The 21,981-nt window shown below is 56.2% G+C and overlaps 1 protein-coding gene across 1 annotated transcript; it reads right to left on the minus strand.

Moving 5' to 3' along the window:
• Positions 1 to 4,844: 4,844 nt before the first annotated feature.
• On the minus strand, positions 4,845 to 21,544 carry C8G (complement C8 gamma chain). Its single transcript, XM_034751912.1, has 7 exons — positions 21,327 to 21,544; positions 17,581 to 17,720; positions 12,458 to 12,528; positions 9,853 to 9,954; positions 8,716 to 8,817; positions 7,708 to 7,746; positions 4,845 to 5,700 (listed from the first exon to the last, which is right to left on the minus strand). The coding sequence occupies exons 1-7, from the start codon at positions 21,462 to 21,464 to the stop codon at positions 5,687 to 5,689; spliced, it is 606 nt and encodes a 201-aa protein (XP_034607803.1). The 5' UTR covers positions 21,465 to 21,544; the 3' UTR covers positions 4,845 to 5,686.
• Between the last annotated feature and the right edge of the window lie 437 nt (positions 21,545 to 21,981).

The raw sequence follows: 21,981 nt of genomic DNA on the forward strand, positions 1-21,981 counted from the left end.
GAAGGGGTGTGGTCTTGTCTTGTATCCGCAGAGCTGTATACATCCCGGGAGTTTCTGCTACCACAGTCAAATATTTCCATCTCAAGGGCAGCACTGTAGAATGACACACCTTGTAGCTTGCAGCCCATTGCCTGCCCTTATCTCTGGAGGTCACCCTGTAAACCAGCCACATGCTAATCACTCCTACATTGGGATTATTTTATCTGTAAAATCTGGAAACCCTAGGCAAAGCCCTGCCTGGTCTCTCTAGTCCTACTCCTCCCATTTCCAATCCAGTCCTGCTCTGGGCACCAGCTGGGTTTGGGACAGTGTCACTTGGAGCTGAGCTAGGAAGAGCGCTGACTGAATACAACCACGACACGAGGCCTGGGGGAAAGGGACAGAAACCCAGGAAGATCAGGGCAGTGAGTGGACGCCTCCCAAAGAGACCCCTCCACCCCTAGGCCTGCTCCCTGCAAGAGGGGGGCTGTCTAGGTTTGCTCACCTCATTGTTAAACTGGAGAGGGATGATGAGCCCAAAAGGAGAGGCAGCGTGCTCCAGTGAGTAGGCCTCAGCCTGGCAGTCCTGGGGCCTGGCTTCTGTTCCTGGGTTGGGTAGGTGCCCCTCACTTAGTCAAGCCACCTCTCTGCGGCCAGCTTCCATCTTTGCACATGTGGCTAATAAAGCCCCTGGCCTTTTGCCAGGCTAAGAGGTGCTATGGAGCAGCCCTGAGGCTAACACACAGTGCTGGGAGTCAGGGCTCCTGGATTCTAATCCCAGTTTTGCTGCTAGCTGACTCTGTGAACTCCAGCAAGGCCGGTGCCTCAGTTTCCCCGCTGTAGCACACAGGTTCTGCCAGGGAAGTGTGGGGGTTAATGCATTTGTATTTGTGAAGCGCTTTGCGATCCTTGCAGGGGAAGGGCTGTGAATGTGCAACATGTTTTTAACACAGAGACTTTCAGCCAGGACAAAGAGATCCTGCTAGAGTCCTGCCCTGCCCTGGCTGGGGCTCCCTCACCAACTTGTTCCCAGCTCCCAAGCCCAGCCTCTCCCCACAGCTCCTTCCCTGCCAGGGGAATTTTACGTAAGGTGCCTGTTTTCGTAACAGTTGCTTTTTCTGCCCCAGGCTCCCTGCACACATTCCCCATGTCCAGCTGCGGTCGGTTTCTCCTGCAGAAAGAGCTGCTGTGCGAGGGGGCTTTATCCTTTATTAAAACAACACCAAAGCCAGGCAGGGCGGGAGAGTCCTTGGGGGTGGGGGGCAGAGCGGGGCTAGGGTCACAGCCTTTCCCCACCTAGTATCCCACTGGACTGTAAAGCCCCTGTCCATAGAGACGGGGGCACAAGCCAGCCCCATCTATTCCCGTGGCCTCCCTCCCCGTAGTGTCTGGCCCCCACACATTCCTGACTTCCCCCCAAAGCCCCACGAGGGGGAAGGATTAGCCATTTGCACCCATTGCCGCTATGTCAGAGGCCCCCCTGCTGTACGTGAACAGAGTGGGAGACAGGCCCTGCCCCAAAACATTTACCGACTGACCAGACAAGCCGAAGGGCGGGATTGTTACCCCAGCTCACTGGTAGAGACTGGAGGTGCAGAGAGGGGACAGGACTTGCCCCAGGTCACCCAAGAGGTCTGGGGCAGACCCAGGACAGGATCCTGGCAGTGTTGACTCTGAGTACAGATGGTGTCTGGAAACTATCACGCCTACTCCAGATCTTGCGCTTGCAGGCCAGCTTCTGATGTCATTTACCTCTGTGAAATGTCATTGGTTTCCAAAGGTGTGAAAGCAGCAATTGGACTGAAATCTCTGTTCCACTGCAGCACCATGTACTGGGCTTCATGTACATGTGGATCAGATGTGCTGTTGCTTTTCACTGGCTGGGCTGACAGATAGGCGAAGGGACCTGAAATTAGCACTGCTAATAAAAGAGGATTTCTATTAGCTTCAGCAGCAGGGGTCTGTGGGCGAGGGGCAGTAGTACTGGGGTTCTAGGCTGAGCTCCCCACGAGGTTGTCACAGCATGTGGGTCCCTAGTAGGCTGAGCCCCTCAGAGCACTCAGGGGGTTTCAATCCAGTTGTTGAAGGCTTGTTGGTTTGGCATCAGATGTTGACTATCCAGAGTCTAGGTGAGTGAACTAGGTAGGTCACCTGGGAACAAGGGCCTGGCTTCATGTGAGGGGGGGTGTTAAATAATGAGACTGACATTCAATTCTACAGCACCTTTCATCACGAAGGAGTCCAAAGTACCTGTACTAGAATCACTGAACTACAGCCACTGCTGGGGAGGAGCATGGCAGCTGTTTAACAGGGCACAGCAACACGATGCACATTTAGGACAGAAAGCGAAGCAAGCTGTAACTAGCTGAAACTGGGGGTTATGGGGTTGTGGGGTATGGGCTAGGACACCAGGGCTGGCACCTTGACTCTCCAAAGGGTGTCAACAAGACATAGGTGCCTCTGCCTGGCAGTGATCCTTCTGCTGCTGCGGGACACTGGTGCCCAGCAGGACACTGGTCCCAGGCATTTTGCTCTGCCAGGGCTGGAGCAGTGGGATGCCCAGGAGATGCTGCCAGCTGAGTTATGACTGCAGGGCACATGGGCAGCAGAAACAATGAGCAGTGAACACAGTGGAAGGGTCAGTGGGGTTGCCTTACGTAAGCTCCCCTGATAAACAACATGTGTTAGGAATTTCAGAGGAGATTGCAAAACCCCAGTGGCTGGGCGTGGGCGAAAACAGCACCACTCCCCCTGGGCCTCTGCAAATGACAAGCCCACCCTCCCAGCGGGGTCCTTTCAATCCCTGTGTACATTCAGCAAAAGCACGGCGCTCATGCAGGGGCTTCTCTCCCTCCTGAACATTCCTGCCTGTCCCCACTCTGCATGGCCTGGAAACATCCCAGCCCAGGCTGCACGGGGTGAGCTCCTGACACGGCACACATCAAACATGGCTCGGCCTTGCTAAGCAGGTTTTTAACCATATTCCTCAAGCCCAAGGTCCACCTTTCAGTCCCTCTTACATAGCCAGTTCTGTCGGGAGTGAGGCATACTGGTTTGTCCTCTCGCTCGCCCCCGTCCCCCGCAGATGGTCGTTAGATCGCATACTCCCAGCCCCGGTGTTTGGGAAGCCCCAAGCACATACGGTTGCTAGTACAAATCAGTAAATAACAATAGCACAATTGGGGAACCCGGTTCCAACATGCTTTGGTCGCATGTCCCCTGCAGGACTGGAGCATGTGTCGCCATGTTGCCATGTCATAGCTGGGTCCCGTGACACAGTAAATGGGACCAATGGGTGGGAGCTTTGGGTTCTGTTCAGTGCATGCTCCCGGGCTCACTGAGCTGTGGCTTGTCCACGTGGGGAGGGTTTTGGAGATGATCACATGGACTTTTGCAGAATAACTAATCCAAACGAAGTGGGGCCATACAGCCAGTCTTAACCCATCTCCCCCTGCATCAGTGCACAGCATTCTGGGCAGGTGTCGCAGGGAGCATTGTTCCCCTGATGGGCGCTATGCACTCTGGGATTCTTCTCGTGGTGTATTGTGGGATTCCTTCGGAAAGCCACTGGAATTCTGGGACTTGGGGTCAAACTAGCACAGTCGCATGATCCCGCTGTCTCTTTGGGGAGGAGGAAGGGCTGGGCTGGAAGGGCACAGTGTGCAGGTATGTTGGCGAGCATCTGAGACTGGAATCCAGCACTGGGTGAGCTGTAACTTAGGGCTGGCGACAAGGGACACTGGGATGGCGCCAGGTTGTGTGCAGGGGGGCAGGATGAGAGTGGCACCGTCATGCTGAATAGGGCTGGTGCCTCCACACACAATGCCCTGCAGGTGGCTGGTGTCTCTGTGGAGGATGAGGTGCATGGCTGGCACTGCCCCAAAGCAGCTGGTGCTGCTGTGGAGATGGCACAGAACAACTGGCTGCACGTCTGCAGGAGATGCCCTATGGGACTGGTACCTCTGTGGATCCAGTACAGTGGTGGAAGGGCTGCCTATGGCTGGAGCCACGGAGAAGGGGACTGTGACACTGCAGGGGAGGGGGCTGCATGTGGCCAGCACCATGGGGGAGGGGCCTGCACATGGCTAGCACCCACAGTGCAAGGGGCTGCACCTGGCTGGCAGCACGGTGGAGGGGGCTGCCTGCAGGGGAGGAGGCTGCACACGGCCAGCACTGCAGCTGTGGGTACAGGGTACCAGTTACATGCCTGGGGTCTCTGCAGATGCTCTGGTCTAAGTGGCAGCAGGGGTCAGAGTGGTAGAGGGATCTGTGCAGAGGCTCGGCTGGGTGGGGCCCTGAAGCGGTTCCTCCTTTCAGCTTCAGCCCCTTGGTATTTAACCCGTGTGGGACTCTGGCTGAATGGACGTGTGTCCCCGACCCCCGCTCCTCCCCAGATCAGCTGTTCAAGGCGTTGCAGGGGAAGTGCAGGGTAAGGTGACCAGATGTCCCGATTTTATAGGGACAGTCCCAATATTTGGGCCTTTTTCTTATATAGGCTCCTATTACCCCCCACCTCCTGTCCCGATTTTTCACACTTGCTATCTGGTCACCCTAGTGCAGGGTGCCGCAGATCAGCCATGTTCAGGGGCCAGGGACTGAAGCCATGATAAGGGGACAGGGCTGGGGCTGGGACCCACACAGCCAATGGGGCAAGGGGCAATGGAGGCATCTCCAGCAAACCGGGTTGTTGAAGGACTGCAGACACCGGGTGAATGGCACTGACTGGCGCAACACTCCTGCAAGGAATGTGCTGCCGGAGCAGCAGGAATAACCGCTCACCACAGAGGCTGGAACCGTGTGGGGCCCTGGGGAGGGGGAATCCCACCTGCCCGACCCTTCTGGCACACTTGTATCCTTTTCCCATCTGCAAGGAGCACAGGGGCCTTCCAGCCTGGCCCGCGTTTATTGTGGAGTCCAGAGAGAGAGCGTGAGCTGGGCATCTGCTCCATGCCAGTCAGACTGAGCCCAGCACAACGGCCCAGCCAGGCCCTGAGCAATTGAAAGGGGCGGTGAACAGGAGGCGGAAGCGAAGGGTTGATGGCCATGCTGTGTCAGTGTCAGAAGAGCAGGGCTTCCTCATGGGGACGCACAGCCCCTCTGGGGACAGCAAGGAGAGCGAGCGCCGAATCAGGTCAGGGGAGCGGGGCAGTAGCAGTGAGGGGCAGCTGGGCCAGGGATCCCGCAGGAGGGCACAGGAGCATTGATGGATTAGCCACTGGGCCAACGGGGCCCCGGCCAATTCGGGCGCCCCCGTGCCCCAACCCACTCTGCCCACTCGGCGCTCCTGCCAGGAAGTGGGGGGAAGCCCCTGCTCCCCAAGCCCGCTCTCCGGCAGAAGCACAGAGGGGGTTGGGGGGGACTGCAGGAGGAAGGGGTGGGGAGCAGGCCCCACTGCTCTGGTGCAGAGCCCCACAAAACCCGAATCTGCCTTTGTGTGGTGATATCGTGTGGAAGAGACATGAGCCTGGGGAGTGAGGGGGAGCAAGGGCTGGGGGTGAACAAACACTAGGGTTAGGGCTACAGAGGAGACCCCAGTCCCACCCCTTCATCACTCCCTTGGCCCAGCGTCCACCTGGAGCTCCCCAGCCCTGGCTGAATAACTGGGCCACAGAGTTCACTGGCAGATCCCGTGGCCAGGCTCCTGTGCCCAGCATGGTTGCAGACGTGGCTGGTTGGCTCCCGGGGTCTCTGGCATTTCCCTCTTCACCTAAATCTTCGTTTCTGAAAAGCAGATAGAGAGGGGCTGAGGGGAGGGGCACCACCTGGGCACTGCCAAGGGCCGCAGCCGCCACCCGCTGCCATTCAGTCAGCTTTCCTCGGACGAGATAAGGGACGACCTTCAGAGCCAATGACTGGGACTGGAGGAACGCCGCCTTATCCCAAAACATTAATGAGAGGGGTATTGGGCCACTGCCCTGGAACAGACCCCATTCCTGCCCCCAGGGAGCCCACAGCCCACGTGACCCTGTCCCCCATGCCCCAGGGAGCCCCCAGCCCATCTGACCCCATACCCCAAGGAGCCCCACCTCTTCTGACCCTGTCCCCCATGCCCCAGAGAGCCTCCCCATCTGACCCCATACCCCAAGGAGCCCCATCCCATCTGACCCTGTCCCCCATGCCCCAGGGAGCCCCCCATGACAGTCTATACCTTGGAGGCAGAGCCGCCCTTAGAATTTATGGGGCCCTATGCAGTATTATTAAACTAGTGCCCCTATGCTCCACTGAAGGCGGTCCCCAGCCAGCGCCGCTGACCCCAATGTGTTGAGGGGGGCACAGCCACCACCCCCGCCTGCGGACCCCCAGAACCCCCCATTGCTGACACACACGAAGCTTCGTACGCAGCAGATGCTGCGGCAGTGGCTCAAGGCTGGCTTCGCGCTGTCACATGTGGGCTGCATCTTGCCAGAGCCCACGGCCCTCCTGCAGCCCCAGCCACTCCTGGCTCACCACGAGCATTGGCCAGGAAGTACCAAGCAGTAATAACAACAACAATAATACAAGTGTGTGTGTATGTGAGAGAGAGAGAGAGAGAGAGCCAGTGTGTGTATGTGACTGTGTGTTGAGGGATTGTGCGACAGTGTGTTGGGGAGTGTGAGACTGCGTGTATGTGTGACAATCTGTACTGGGGAACTGTGACTCGTGAGAGGCAGAATGTATGTGGGTGTGAGAGCCAGCCTGTGTGTGAGAGAGACAGTGTGTGTGTGTGTGTGTGTGTGTGTTAGGGAAGTGTGAGAGACAGTGGTAACTTTACCTTTGGTAACTAACTCTGACTTTTCATCTATCACTTATAATCACTTAAAATCTATCTTTTGTAGTCAATAAATGTGTTTAACTGTTTATCTTTACCGGTAAGTTTGCCTGAAGTGTTTGGGAAGGGTGTTTGCTCAGGTTTACAAAGACGGGTGTATATCCACTTTCCATTGATGAAGTGGTGAACCAATTAATAAAATTGCACTGCTTGTCTTGAGCAGTGCAAGACGGTACATTCTCAAGGCACAAGGCTGGGAGCTGGGGGGATTTGGCTGGTGCCTTTCTCTGTGTGATTCATGAGTGGCTCTGGAAGCATTTATGCAATAGAGCTGGGTGTGCGGCTTCACATGCGGTTGTGCTGAGTGATAACAGCACTTGGAGGGGTTTGCTGCTTGTCACTAGCAAAGCATTGTGAGAGACTGCCCGGGCTGGAGACAGTTAAGGGGGCACAGTAGTCCCACAGTCCCAGGCTACACCCCGGGGATCCCATCACACCCCCCATCTGACCCTGACCCCCATGCCCCTGACAGCCCCATATCTACTCCCATCCCCCCACCCCAGAGAGCCCATCCTAATCTGACCTTGTCCTCTAGGCCTCAGGGAGCCTCTCTCACAACTGCCCCTGTTCCCCCATCCCTTGAGAGCCCCCATATCTGACCCCACCCCAGAGAGCCCCCCATCCTCCCATCCCAGAGAGCCCCCCCATCTGACGCCATCCTCTCACCCCAGGGAGTCCACTCAGACAGCAGTGTGTGGTCCATGGGGGAGCTGCCTGAGGCTGGCATTAGATGATGGAAAGGAGACTTTTCCGCTTCCTTCCCTCTGCCCTCTCCCCACCCCCTCTCCCTGCTGAGCTGGGGCTGCACAATACCATCCCACCCGCTAGGCCTTGCAGGCTGATGGGGAGCACGGGGGGGCACTTGCCCTGCCGGCCGGGGTGAGCAGAGCAGCAACGGGCCTTGGGGGGTTGCAACTCACCATCGAGCAGATGAAATTGATCCGCAGACTCACAGAACCCTGCAACAAAGGGCACATAGAATCATAGAATATCAGGGTTGGAAGGGACCTCAGGAGTCATCTAGTCCAACCCCCTGCTCAAAGCAGGACCAATCCCCAACTAAATCATCCTAGCCAAGACTTTGTCAAGCCTGACCTTAAAAACCTCTAAGGAAGGAGATTCCACCACCTCCCTAGTAACCCGTTCCAGTGCTTCACCAACCTCCTAGTGAAAATGTTTTTCCTAATATCCAACCTAGACCTCCCCCACTGCAACTTGAGACCATTACTCCTTGTTCTGTCATCTGCTACCACTGAAAACAACCGAGCTCCATCCTCTTTGGAACCCCCTTTCAGGTAGTTGAAGGCTGCTATCAAATCCCCCCTCACTCTTCTCTTCTGCAGATAAAAACAATCCCAGTTCCCTCAGCCTCTCCTCATAAGTCATGTGCTCCAGCCCCCTAATCATTTTTGTTGCCCTCTGCTGGACTCTCTCCAATTTGTCCACATCCTTTCTGTAGTGTGGGGCCCAAAACTGGACGCAATACTCCAGATGTGGCCTTACCAATGCCAAATAGAGGGGAATGATCACGTCCCTCGATCTGCCGTGGGGGGGAGAGACCCTCTATCCCAGCCCTAGGCTGCTGTGGCAAGAAAGGGCTGGGGGGAGTCCAATCTCCCCGTCGCAGTCCCAGGGCATCCCACAACCCAAACCCCTCATCCCTGGCCCCACCCCAGAGCCCACACTCCCAGCCAGAGCCCTCACCCCCCTGTACCCCAATCCTCTACCCCATCCCTGAGTCCCCTCCCACACTCTGAACTCCTCGGCCCCACCCCCGCCACACATCACCTCCATATCAGTGCACATAATAAAATTCATTCCACACATGGATATAAAAATTAGAAGGAACATTGCCCCTGCCCCAGGGTGCAGAGGAAGACGACCCCCCCCCCCTCATTGCACTGGGCAGCGGGACAGCCAGGACTCACCATACGTGGGGAAGTAGTAGGTGAAGTCCTCGCTCATGTTCATCTCTGTGATGCGCTGCTCGAATTTACCCACGATGGCGTCACTGACCCGGACGCTGCGTCCTTTGGGAGGGGTGAAATAAAGAGAAGCCAATGGCAGGCACGGTGTTTGGCCCCAGGACATCAGTGACTGGGGAGAGTGGGTCAGGAACCATTCCATGGAATGTTTCTTGTTGGAAATGCCAATTTGTTGAAACCGAAACTTTCCCAGGGAAAGGGGCAGTTTTGACAATATTTTCCACTCAGAAAAAAAAGTTTTGAAATTGTTGAAATGTTTCATTTTGATATTTTCTAAAGAAAACATTCCAGTTTCTCTGTTTCAAAGTGACTCTACATTTAGAGATATAAGCTAATGATACTAAAAAACCCACATTTTAAATAGTTGAAATTTAAATGAAACATTTTGATTGACCCAGTCGACATTTTTTTCTGATGTTTAGTTTGTGAAAATTTTTGAGATTTCGATTTTTTTCTCTCTATGCTGGATGGGGCCATTTTTCAACATTTCAAACATGTTTGTGGGGCAGGAAAAGCATTTCAAGCCCAGCTCTAGTCCGAGTCTGGTGATCATCCATCCAGTGTCTGGAGCCACCAGACCAAATTCAGCCTTCCCATGAGCAAGTGTGATTCCTACCACATACTTGAGCCCAGCCTCAAACCAAGACATTTGCAGCCTCCAGGAAGCGTTGCTGCCATGTGAAATAGAATCAGCCCCAAAGCCCCACTGCCCTCACCTCCCCACAGCAGAGCCCTACCCCTCCGGCACAGTGCCACCCCTATGTGTGGGGAGCAGCCGGAGCACAAACAGTGCTGGTTCTGGACCCCAGGGCTATAGAGCTGAGCTGGGAGGGAGCAGCCTGGAGAAAATGCTCTAGGACACAAGCTGGGGCGCTGAGCAAAGTCACCCCAATCTAACCTGTAAGCAAACAAAACTTGGGGCGCTTGTCTGGGCTCTACCCCATGAGGGCCACTAGTGCCCCCTGGGTCCAAACATTCCCCCCTAGTCTGACAGCCTGCCCCACTGTGCCTCAGTGCCTCGCCATGGGGAGGCAATTCCCCAGGGTAGCAAATGGCAAGGCCATGAGCCTGCACACCCACCATAGAGCTTGATGGAGATCTTCCGGAGCTTCTGGTAGTACAGGATGGCGTAGCTGCTGTAGTCTGTCTCCCCCACCACCACATCCACGTTGCTGCCACGGCCTAGGAGCCAAAGCCACGGGATAGCAAATTATGGACTAGTCTCATGGTAGTGTGTAGGGACCCCGGGCAGGGACCAGGGGCCAGGGCCTCATTGTGCTAGGCTCTGTACTAACTGCAGTGACACTAGCTAGACAACGAAGGCTAGCCAAGGAGAGAAAGGTGGTTCAGTGGTTAGGGCATTTGCCTAGGACTCAGGAGACCTGGCGTTGAGTCCCCGCTCCACCCTGTGCTTTCTGAGTGTCCTTGTGCAATACGAGTTAGGGGCCTAAGTACTTTAAAACTCTGGTCCTTAGCTTGTCTGTGCCTCAGTTCCCCAATCTGTACAATGGGGTAATAGCCCTGCTCTGCCTCCCAGGGGTGTGTGAGGAGAAATACATGAAGGACTGTTGCAGAGTTGTTGTAGCCATGGTGGTCCCAGTGTATGAGAGAGAGAAGGTTGGGGAGGTGATTTATTGAACCAACATCTGGTGGTGGAAGGGACAAGCTTGCGAGCTTCACAAGAAGAGCTCTGTGGAGCTCCAAAGCTTGTCTGGATAGACCCCTGAGTGGATGGAGGATATGGCCATCAGTGGCTATTAGCAACTCCATGCTGTGGCTGTCCCTAAGCCTCTGACTGCCAGAAGCTGGGAGTGGATGACAGGGGATGGATCACTCGATGATTGTTCTGTTCATTTCCTCTGAAGCTCCTGGAATTGGCCATTGTCAAAAGACAGGATACTGGGCTAGATGGACCCCTGGTCTGACCCAGTCTGGCCATTCTTAGGTTCTAATACAAGCTACCACCTTGTCTCTTCCATTACAGATTGTGAGATGTTCACATACTATGCTGATGGGGGCCAGAGAATTAACACAGGGAGAAGAATGACTTGGCCTCTTCATCCACAAGCTATGCCCTGATCACCAGCTGGGGTCCCTACAGGAGCAAACATCAATAGAAAGACAAACAACAGCTTCTCGAGGCGAAGCAGAATTGCCCCATGCTCGCCAGCCTCCATATTTCCTGCCATGCTAATAACGGGCAGGTCTGGGAGCTCAGCCAGCACCAGGGCTGGCTCTAGGCACCAGCAAATCAAGCACGTGCTGGGGGCGGCACATTTTCGGGGGCGGCATTCCGGCCATCTTTTTTTTTTCTTCCGGCGGCAAAAACCTAGAGCCGGCCCTGGCAACAGCAGCGCATCGTGCGTGGGGGCACTCTGGGGCTGCTGTAGTTTGTACTGCGGGGGAGCAGCACCCGCACCTTGTGGCAGAGCTGGGCAGGCTCCGAGTGGGGGACACTCGGGCTGGAGGCCGCCCCGCGGGACACACGGAGCCGCCTACAGGTGCCGCAGGGCGGCTGCCCCCCAGCGCTGCAGCCGGGGCTGGGCGAAGCAGCCCGAGCCACCCAGGGACTGCGGGAGGGCGGCCAGAAGCAGCAGCGGGGCCATAGAGGGCGGGGCACTGCTGTGCGGGGCCTACATCCACTCTCCGGGGCTCCGCGGCCTCTGGGGCTACCCTGCCCCGGCTCCTCAGTCTCCTGCCGGGCGGTCCCTCAGCTCTGCCCTCCCGGGTCCCACCGGTCCTGGAGGCAGGAGCCCTGGCTGGAGGGACCCAGGGCTGAGGTGCGGCCCAGGAGCCCCGCTGCTTACCCCAACCCCTTATACCGGCTCCTCATGAACATTTTGTTACGTTTCTGGCTACACTTTTCCCCTCACCTTCTTCTCTACTCACTTCCTATGCGTGGCCCCACAAAGTCACAGGACCTCCTGGTCAACCTCCTCCTGGCCCTGGCTAAAACGGCCATCTAGAAAACCAGGGAGAGGAGGCTGGCCAATGGAGACTCCTGTGACTGTGGGCCTGTTTCCGATCTTCTGTCCGGTCATGTATCCGGGCAGAGTTCCTCTGGGCAGGGTCCACTGGCTCCCTTGACACCTTTGAGGAGCAGTGGGCGCTGTCCGGGGCTCTCTGCTCGGTGTCCCCGTCAGGCCCCCTTCTTTTGACCCTCTGACCGCACTCCTGTCCCTGTTATTTCATTAGTTGTCCTCCGAAATCAGTTGGGTTTCAGGTCCTGTAGATCCTCCTCTTAGGTTAGGGGGGGATCCTTTAGCAGTGGGCCTTCCGCCCACCCACTTCCCAGGACCCAATAGGTACCCCGACCCTGCCAACGCCAGACCGGCTGGAGGTGAGGGGGGAGCCCAGGGCTGGGGCGGCAGGGGGTGCGGGTGGGATAGGGTGCGGGGGGAGCCCAGGGCTGGGGCAGCAGGGGGTGCGGGTGGGGGGGGAAGAGAGAGCCCAGGGCTGGGGCGGCAGGGGGTGCGGGTGGGGGAGGGCACTGGTGGGGGCAGGTGAGAGCCCAGGGCTCGGGTGTGGGGCAGCCAAAAAATTTTTTGCTTGGGGTGGCAAAAACCCTAGAGCCGGCCCTGGCCAGCACGTGCCTTGTCGCTAGCTTGGTTGTTTCAAAGTCCTGCCTAGGAACACGCCAAACACACCCAACACTAACCTCTTCCAACCGCAGCCCCTCACTCACCTTTCAGGAGGAATCGCCCCTTGGCCTTGGTGGAGCGATATTGCTGCTTAATCTCCCAGCATACTCCATCCCTGTGCATGTGAAGGGAGAAAGACAGCGTATGTGTTAGATTCCTCTGATCCATCCAGAGAAAAGCCACCGCTTGGCGAGGACCTATCAAAGGGCAAAGGTGTCGTGGCTGCACCATGCTGCTGTGTTCTTTATTACCCTGGTTTATGTATTTCTCATTTGCGGGTGTTATTTTTACACACTCAAAACGTGTTACAGGGAGAGGTCAATGCAGGGGGCGCGGTCTGTCAGCGCTGCGGGAGCTTGGGTAAGTTACATAGGGCCAGAGTTTCACCTGGGTGCTGAACTCTTCAGAAAATGTGTCTGTGTCACAGTGGGAGCTGCTAGGGGCTGAGCACTTGAAAACTCTGGCCCTGAGTTCTTCTGAAATCTGGCCTCACTGGCCTCTAAGTTAGTTCCCTCCATTCTGGGTGCCCAGGTATCGAATATCAGACACCTAAAACTCACCCAACGTGAGCATGTGCCTGATGTGTAAACCGAGGCTGATAAGCCTCCCCCACCTTGGGAAAGGGCCTCAAGGGCTATGGAGGCAGCAGTGCAATGACTGTTATGTTTCACCTTTCTAAGTGTGTCGAGCACTGGGCTGGGGTCTGCTGCTGGCCTGTTGCATGACTCTGGGCAACTCACTTCCCCGCTCTGTGCCTCAGTTTCCCCCATCTGTACAATGGGGATAATGATACCGACCTTCTCTGGAAAGTGATTTGAGCTCCATGGATGACAAGTGCTAGATAGCAGTGAGGTGGTATTACCTACCTCTCAGTATCACCCACACGCTGTGGGCAGCCTTCATTTAAACCATGGAATGGAAAGTTCCAAGAAATGTGGGTTTCTGAAGCAGCCATAATTCTGCCACTCCTTATGGCAGAGGTGGACAAACTACGGCCTGCAGTCCACATCCGGCCCTGCAGGCCCCTCCTGCCTGGCCCCTGAGCTCCTGGCCCGAGAAGCTAGCCCCTGGCCCCTCCCCTGCTGTTCCCCCTTCCCCACAGCCTCAGCTCGCCACACTGCAGGTGCAATCCTCTGGGCAGGGGGGCTGTGAGCTCCTGGGGCAGCGCAGCTGCAGAGCCCGGCCTGACCCTGTGCTCTGTGCTGCGTAGTGGCGTAGCTGGCTCCAGGCAGCGCGGTAAGGGGGCAGGGAGCGGGGGGGTTGGATAGAGGGCAGGGGAGTTCGGGGTGATGGTCAGAGGGTGGGAGTGTGGATAGGGGTTGGGGTGGTCAGAGGGCAGGGAACAGGGGGGTTGAATGGGGACAGGGGTCCGTGGGGGCAGTCAGGAAAGGGGGGGGTTGGATGGGGCGGCGGGGGGCAGTCAGTGGCGGGGGTTCCAGGGGCGGTCAGGGGACAGGGAGCGGGGGAGGTGGCGGATGGGGCAGGGATCCCGGACTGCCATTAGGGAACGGGTGGGGGGGGGGTGGATGGGACAGGAGACCTGGGGGGGGGCTGTCGGGGAGCGAGAAGTGTGGGGGGGCAGATAGGGGGTGGGGGCCGGGCCACGCCCCCCTCCCCTAACTGGCTTTTCATACAATTTCCAAAACCTGATGGGGCCCTCAGGCCAAAAAGTTTGCCCGCCCCTGCCTTATAGGGTGGGGAAGGGGGCTGGGCTAGGTGTCTGGTGACAGTTTAGGAGAAGGGAACCAATCCTGTTTCAGGGCCTAGCAAGTCATACATTAGCTGGCTCTAAATTAATATCCCACAGCTACACGGTAGTGAGTTCTAAGCTAAACTCCCACTGAGGTCAGGGTCACTAGGGAGCATAGGCTTTTGGGCGAAGTCCTGGGCCCATTGAAGTCAATGGTTTTCTCATTGACCTCAGTAGGCCCAGGATTTTAGCAATTGTTTTTATCACATTACATCAAACATCCCAGGGCTAGAAGTGACCAAATGCAAAGCCAGGCAGCTGGCTGACTCGCTAGCTCCAAACCGAAGGTGAGCCAGAAAGCGCCCGGAGGCAGCGCCCTGTGCGCTCATGCAAAGAAAAGGGAAAGGTCAGAGAAAGGCACGTTTGGGGACACTACGAAAGGGAACGCGGACAGGAAATAATGAGCAATCTCCCTCCAAAGCACTGACGAGAGTCAGCCTGCAAGGCCTGTGGGTGGGTGTGACATTCTGTTCCTTGGAGGAGCACCCTGTAACCCCCCATATTCCTCATCTGTAGGTAATCGTGATCTTACATAGAAAGCAGGCCTTGTAAGGTATCAGGGGAAAGGTTATGATCTGCTGAAAGTCATTTCTTTAACCATACATGTGTATCATTAATGCATGTGAAGTTATGAGAATTGTGTTGTACGGTGGTCACTAAAACATGCCGTAAGTCGGGGAATCAGCCAGATATTAGCTCCCCAGAGGCAACAACAAAGAAAATAACCAACGCCTGGGTGGGGTGTGAAACAACCTTCAACAGCCATTGTCCAGCAAGGGAGCTACAATGCAATGACTCACTTGCATGAGGCCACACCAGGGAATTGTTCAACTTGCCTGGGGACTCAGCAATGCCCCAGACATGCTTGGACTTGTGTTCTCCAAGCACTTGGGCTAAGGGTATAAAACAGAACACAGGGGGCCCATGCTTGGCCTTTCTCCTGCCCCCACCTATGCTGCAAGCAACAAAGACACTGAGAAGAAGACTGAAGACTGCAACAGAGGAGACTGGCCCAGATTTAAGGGACAAATCTGTATACTAAGGACTGCAATATCCAGTGGGGTGAGAAAAACTGCTTAATCTAGATGTTGCCCGGTCTAATAGGGTTGAGAGCTTAGACTGCATGCTTATATTTTATTTCTTTTGGTAACTAACTCTGACTTTTTGCCTATCACTTAAAATCTATCTTTTATAGTCAATACATTTGTTTAACTGTTTATCTTTACCAGTGAATTTGTATGAAGTATGTGGCAAATCTGCTCAATTTTGCAAAGGCTGGTGTATATCTCTCCCTTGATGAAGTGGGGAACCAGTTAATAAATTTGCACTATTCATCTTGAGCAGTGCAAGATGGTATTTTCCTGGGGTACAGTGCTGGGAGCTGGGGGGATTTGGCTGGTGCCTTTCTCTGTGTGATTCATGAGTGGCTCTGGGAGCATTCATGCAATCTAGGTGGGTGTGGGGTTCAGGGCCACCCGGGGGAGGTAAGTGGGGCAATTTGCCCCAGGCCTCACAGGGGCCCCCCATGAGAGTTTTTCGGGGCCCCTGGAGCGGGGTCCTTCACTCACTCCAAGGGCCCCAGGCCCCCGGAGCTTCTTCCGCTCCGGGTCTTCAGCTGCAATTCGGCGGCAGGGGGTCCTTCTGCTCCAGGACCCGCCGCCGAAGACCCCAGGCCCCCTGAATCCTCTGGGCGGCCCTGGTGGGGCTCCACCTGCAGTTGTGCTGAGTGATCACAGCACCTGGAGGGGCTTGCTGCTGGTCACTAGCAAGGCATTGTGAGAGACAGCCCAGGCTGGAGAGAGCTCAGGGGCACAGCGGACCCACGGTCCCAGGTTGCACCCGGGGATGCTGTCACAGTGGGACTGTACTTCAGGTGTATGCCTGAAGGGGACGAACGCCTGCCTGCAGCATCACCACACTACACACAGGAACAGACTGAGGCTTTGGGGGAAGGGTAATGAGGTAATTTCTTTGGGCCTGAGCTTTTCAATGTGTGTGCCTGTGCACACGTGTGTGTTGGTGTGTGTGCACATGGGCAGCATCGTTAGACCCCCAAGCTGCAACATCCCCTCCCTACCAGGGATAGTTTTTTCTCTCTCTCCATATTCCAGGTTCTCTCTGGCAAAGGCAAAGGGGATGGGAAGTGACTGAGATTCTCCTCTCCATTTCTAATCCCCCCAAAGCAGCCTGGGGGGTGGGGGGGAAATCTTGCTTTAGCAGGGTCGGCAGCAGGTAACACGTTGGCCCAGCGCTCCCGGGCTGCAACGCACTCTCTGCATTACCAGCTCAGCAGTGACCGCACGTCTTGCCTTCAGCCTTAATGGAGGGCTTTGCTGCTGTGGACCCCGAACCAGCCCAGTGCTTAGCCACGTGTGCTTGAGCCCACTGAAGTCAAGCATGTGCTTTGTAAAACAGGGCTGAGTCCCTGTGCTTAAAGCCAAACATGTGCTGAATCAGGGCCACACTTCCCAACCTCACCGGTCTCCCTTCCCGTTTGTACCTCTTTTATTGAAGGAGGAGCTGCGTGCCGGGGACCTGCAAGGGCTGGCCGAACCCTACATACTGCGCTGGAATATCTTCTGGGGAGAGCCAGACAGAAGCTGTTTGCAGGCCCTACCATGGGGCCCCCAGACTGCTGACTTCACAATAGAGGTCCCTTCGCTGCAGAGCTGCCAGCACCCACAGGAGGCTCAGAAAAGCTGACTGGAATTAAGAGCTTTAATGATGAGCTTTATTTTCAAGCACAGTTCACAGTTTTCGCTTGGCACTTGTGCTAGGTAAGGAGGTAGCCACATGTCTTGCAGTAATTGAATGGAGTGGTTGAGTGTACATGCAGTACATACTTGAGAACACTAGGGGGTGCTGAGGGAGCTGCTCACTGGAAGTAGAACAAGCTGCAGTGGGGTTGCCAGTGCCTTGGAGACGGGGCACTGGGGTAGCAGGGCACCTCACACAGACAGGCATCAGCACCACTGAGCTGTTGGTGCTCTCACACGGGGAGTCAGGCCTGGTCCGCTGGGGTGAGCATATGAGGAAGGGCTGCAGGAGCTGAGCCCCAGGGATCGTAAAGCAAGTCCTACAGGCTGGGCTGGACTCAGCAAACACACAGCATGGGAGGCCAGGGAGTCTGATCCCAGCTCAGCCTCCCAGCCCAACCAGGGCCGGCTCCATAGTTTTTGCCACCCCAAGCAAAAGAAAAAAAAAGCTGCGATCGCGATTGGGAACTCTATGGCGGCAATTCGGTGGCGGGTCCTTCCCTCTGACACAGACTGAGGGACCCGCCGCCGAAGAGCTGGACATGCCGCCCCCTTCCAGGGGCTGCCCCAAGCATCTGCTTGCTGGGCTGGTGCCTGGAGTTGGCCCTGAGCCCAACACCTGGGCTCCCGGCCCAACACGTGTTCCTCAATGGGCACTTACAGTTTCCGGAAGGTACTGATGGCCAGCGACTTCCCTTCCGAGGCAGACACCGCCATGGTGGTTGCTTCCAGCTGGTGATTATATTCTCTTAGGTAGTCACATTTGGAGGCCACACCAACCAGGAACCACTTCCCTGAGAACTACAAGAGGAGCGGGGGTGGCACAATGAAGTCTGTCATAACTAGAAAGGGAAGGGTAACAACCCTCCTGTATACAATACTATAAAATCCCTCCTGGCCAGAGGCACCAAAATCCTTTACCTATAAAGGGTTAAGAAGCTCAGGTAACCTGGCTGACACCTGACCCAAAGGACCAATAAGGGGACAAGATACTTTCAAATCTGGGCTCTTTGAATCTGATTACCCTGTAAAGTTATTTTCCATCCTGATTTTACAGAGATATTTTTTACCTTTTCTTTTAATAAAATTCTTCTTTTAAGAACCTAATTGATTTTTCATTGTTTTAAGATCCAAGGGTTTGGATCTGTGTTCACCAGGACTAATTGGTGAGGGGATATTCTCAAGCCTGCCCAGGAAAGGGGGTTTAGGGACTTGGGAGATATTTGGGGAAAGGCAGAGTTCCAAGTGGCTCTCCATAAATTTTTAGGTTAAAATGCTTGGTGGTGGCAGCGTATTTTTAACCTAAACTGGTAAAAATAAGCTTAGGGGGTCTTTCATGTGGGTCCCCACATCTGTACCCCAGAGTTCAGAGTGGGGAGGGAACCTTGACACAGTCACCTTTGCCCCATCCCTCCCGCAGCAAGGGCAAAACTCTGGGTGCTGCTGCTGGGTCTCAAAGCGAGGACGAGGAGCCAAAGGCAGGAGCTGCAGCATCGGAGCTGGTGGAATCCCTCCTTCCCATGGCTGAGAGTGGCAAAAGGGCTTATCGGTGACTATCCACCTGACATACAGGCTCACCGCTCAGCGGCTTTAGGGCACCATAGCTTTGGTGCATGTGCTGTCCCCATGGGCTTAACAAGTGCCTGCTTCCCCGACTGCCAAATGAATTACACAAGGAGTACTGGATTGGATGCTGGTTACATAGGGTTACCATATTTCCACAAGCAAAAAAGAGGACACTGGGGTGGGAGGAGCCCCGTTCTAGCCCCGCCCCTGCCCTGCCCCATCCACTCCCTCCCACTTCCCACGCCCTGACTGCCCCCCTCAGAACCCCCAACCCCCCCGCTCCTTGTCCCCTGACTGCCCCCTCCTGAGAACCCCCCACCCTAACTGCCTAGGACCCTACCTGTCCTCTGACTGCCCCATCCCTTATCCACACCCCCACCCCATATTCACATCCCCCCCCAGATCCCTGGGACTCCAACGCCCTATCCAACTGCTCCCCGCCCCCTGACAGGACCCCCAGAAATCTCAACCCATCCAACCCCCTCTGCTCCCTGCCTGCCTCAACCCCTCTCCACACCCTTGCCCCCTGACAGCTCCCTCAGAACCCCCGACCTATCTAACCCCCCCTGCTCCCTGGCCCTGACTGTCCCAACCCCTCTCCACACCCCTGCCCCCCTGACAGCTCCCCCCTCCCCCGAACTCCCGACCCATCCAACCCCCGCTCCCTGTCCCCTGACCAGGGCTGGCTTTAAAGAGCCCAGGTATCGGGCTGCGCTCCGGCCAGAGCTCCAGCCGGGATTGCGGGGCTTGGGGCCAGGCTGGAGGAGCTCGGCCAGGGCTGGGCCGGCGCTTTTGGCCAGAACCGGGCCCGCCGCCCTGGGGCCCGAGCCAAGCTGGACCGGAGCTGCTGGGGCCAGGGCCAGAGCCGCTGGGGCCACCAGGCGCCACTCGGCCCGGGCCAAAGGGAGCCACTCAGCCAGGGCCGCGCCTCCCCCGAGCTCTCCTCCCCCCCGCTGCCCCAGCTTACCTGCTGCTGCCACCCGCCTGCCCCTGCTTCTTTTCAGACTTCCTGCGAAGATCTGATTGGCGGGAAGCAGGGGAGGGGGAGGAGCAGGGGGCGGAGCGTTCAGGGGAGGGGAGGAGGGGGAAGACAGCTGCGGGGGGACGGCGTGGGAAGGCTGCAGGGGCTGCAGGGGATGGGGAGAGCCGGGAAGGGGCTTTGGCTGCTGAGCGGCGGCTTTTCTGTCTATAAATAGCCGACCGGGGGGAAATCCCGGACACTTTTAGATTTTTAGAAATCCGCCCCGGACGGCTATTTATAGACCGAAAAGCCGGACATGGCTACTTCACAGGCCCCCAAATTTTGGTTTTTGGCCTCCCACCCCTGAACGTGCTCATGGAGTGACACTTCTGGCATCAAACACAGACATGCGACCGGACACTTGAACCGTAATTTCTAAGTCTGTTCTTTGAAATGCTGCAGTTTTTGTTTGATGTTTTAAATTACAGAACTGACCAGATTCTGAGCAAAGAAGTAACATTTTGTGATATTTCAGCTACATTTATCCTATTTCTCAAAATAGAAATTAAATGCACAGATCTGATATTGCGACACATATATAACAGTAGCACCTGACACCCTCCCTGAGACAAGGCCCCATTGTGCAGGGGGCGTGGGTATTTGGCTTGTGGGGGCCGCGCAGCTGGGCTCTGTGGGAGAGGGGGAGAGGGTGTATTGACCGGGGGGGCGGGGGCATGGCTGGGCTCTGCGGGGGAGGGGGCAGAGAAACAGGAACTGGGTTGTCATAGGGGTTTCTTTAACTCTCTACTCCTGGGGAATTTTTGTGAGTATCTGTAGTGTTACAGACATACTTGCTGACAGGTATTTTGAAATAAATTTCCAAAATAATTTAAACTGGCGTGATTATATAGTGTTATTTTGACAAATAAAATGTGCATAATTTTAAAATATTGTGTGCAGAATTGTTAATGTTTTGGCACAGAATGCCCCAGGAGGAGGCACCTAGTGTGGCCAGAGGATTGGCACCTACTGCTTGGGCTGGTGGGCCAGCCCCTGGCATAAGGGCAGCGTGTGGGGACTTGGATTCCCTTTCGCCACCCCAGCTGTGCAGCACAAACCCTGTGGCTTTGTGCAGGGAGGTGGCCCCATGTTTCTAAAGCATCTCCCAGCAGTAGCTTTCTCGGCACCTCAGCAATCACACAGGAGCTCCCCAGGGACTGCCTCAGGCTAGCTGTTAAGAGCCAGAAGCTGGGGCAGGGGAAAGCGCTGCTCACATCCCTTCTGTCTGTCCTCAGGGGCGCGTGCACCCAGCTGCCAGTCTGAGAAATGCCGTGCTGGATCAAGAGTGCTGGAGCCTGGGCTCCCGGCTGGGGTTCTCGGGGCATGGGCATACCACAAGCAGCAGCAGAGTGAGCTCCCCTCCTAACCAACCTCAGATCCCCAGCGGCACGCCCCCTCCCCCATGGCCCCCTGAGTACTTAGCGTCTTTGCTGAGGCTACTGGGGGAAACTGGAGTGAGACTGCAGACCACTGAGTGCTCAGCAACTCTCAGCTCCCAGGAGCCTTGGGACCCTTCACTGACACCCTGCTGAGGTACCCAGTGGGTCACAGCCACAGATTTGATTTCAGCCCCTCTAAGCAGCCTGGCATCTTTAGCATGCACAGTAGCAGTTCGTGCTTTTAATTCTGGAGGTCCCCGGTCCAATCCTGGGACATTGGCCAAGGTAGCAGCCATCACCCAAGCCCGTCTCTTGGGCCTGGGCAAACCCAGATGCCTGCCTGGCAAGTTATGGAGCAGGTCAGCAGCTCTAGGACAGAGGACCCCCTGGGGAGCTGTGCCAGTGCCTGGGATGCCCAGCGTTCCCTAGTCCCTCCCTCACCTGCTGGAGGTCAAAGTTCTCCTGGATTTTGATCTTCTCAAAGACACTCTCCGGGGCTGGGGGCCGCCTTCGCCTCTGCCCAGGAGCAAGTGAAGCAAGAAGGAGCACGAGGAGCAGGATGGGTGCGGCAGACGCCATGGTCTCTCTCCAGGACCATCTAAGCCCCTTGGTGAACCCGGCTGTGGTTGGTGGGGCCCTGGGGGAGGGGAGGGCCGGGCTGGTTGGTTATTAAGCCACTCTGCTTCTCTTATTGGAAGTGACCAGAAGCAAATCTCTAGGCTGTTTACATAGCGGGGGCTGTGTTACCAAAGCTCCCCCCCCCAACTATGCCCCCCACAGGGGAACAGCTGTGCAGTCCAGGAGTCCCTGAACGTCCAGGCAGCCCTCCCAACCATTGGTCACATGTCTCAGGGCTCTCTCCCCTCAGCCCAGCATGCCAAAGATAACATCCCATAATGCACCTCCCTGTGCAATCTCTGGTAGAGCCAGAGCCTGAGTTAACTCATGTGCCGAGGGAGAGCTGAGCAGGGAGAGCCACGCTGCTGCGTGTGGAGCGACAAACTCCTGCTGTGCACTGCGAGAAGGCCAGGAAGAGCTGGCATTGACCTTCTACAAATGACATGTGACAGAGAGGCCCCTGGGGAAAGGGGCTCAC

The sequence above is a fragment of the Trachemys scripta genome, chromosome 17 (genome assembly GCF_013100865.1).
Source record: "Trachemys scripta elegans isolate TJP31775 chromosome 17, CAS_Tse_1.0, whole genome shotgun sequence".
NCBI classification, from domain to species: Eukaryota; Metazoa; Chordata; order Testudines; family Emydidae; genus Trachemys; species Trachemys scripta.

Coding starts and splice junctions, on each gene's coding strand:
- C8G (XM_034751912.1), bottom strand. CDS start 21,464: ATGGCGTCTGCCGCACCCATCCTGCTCCTCGTGCTCCTTCTTGCTTCA. Junction 17,721..21,326: donor AGAACTTTGACCTCCAGCAG/GTGAGGGAGGGA, acceptor CTCCTCTTGTAG/TTCTCAGGGAAGTGGTTCCT. Junction 8,818..9,852: donor GATCTCCATCAAGCTCTATG/GTGGGTGTGCAG, acceptor CCCCTCCCAAAG/GACGCAGCGTCCGGGTCAGT.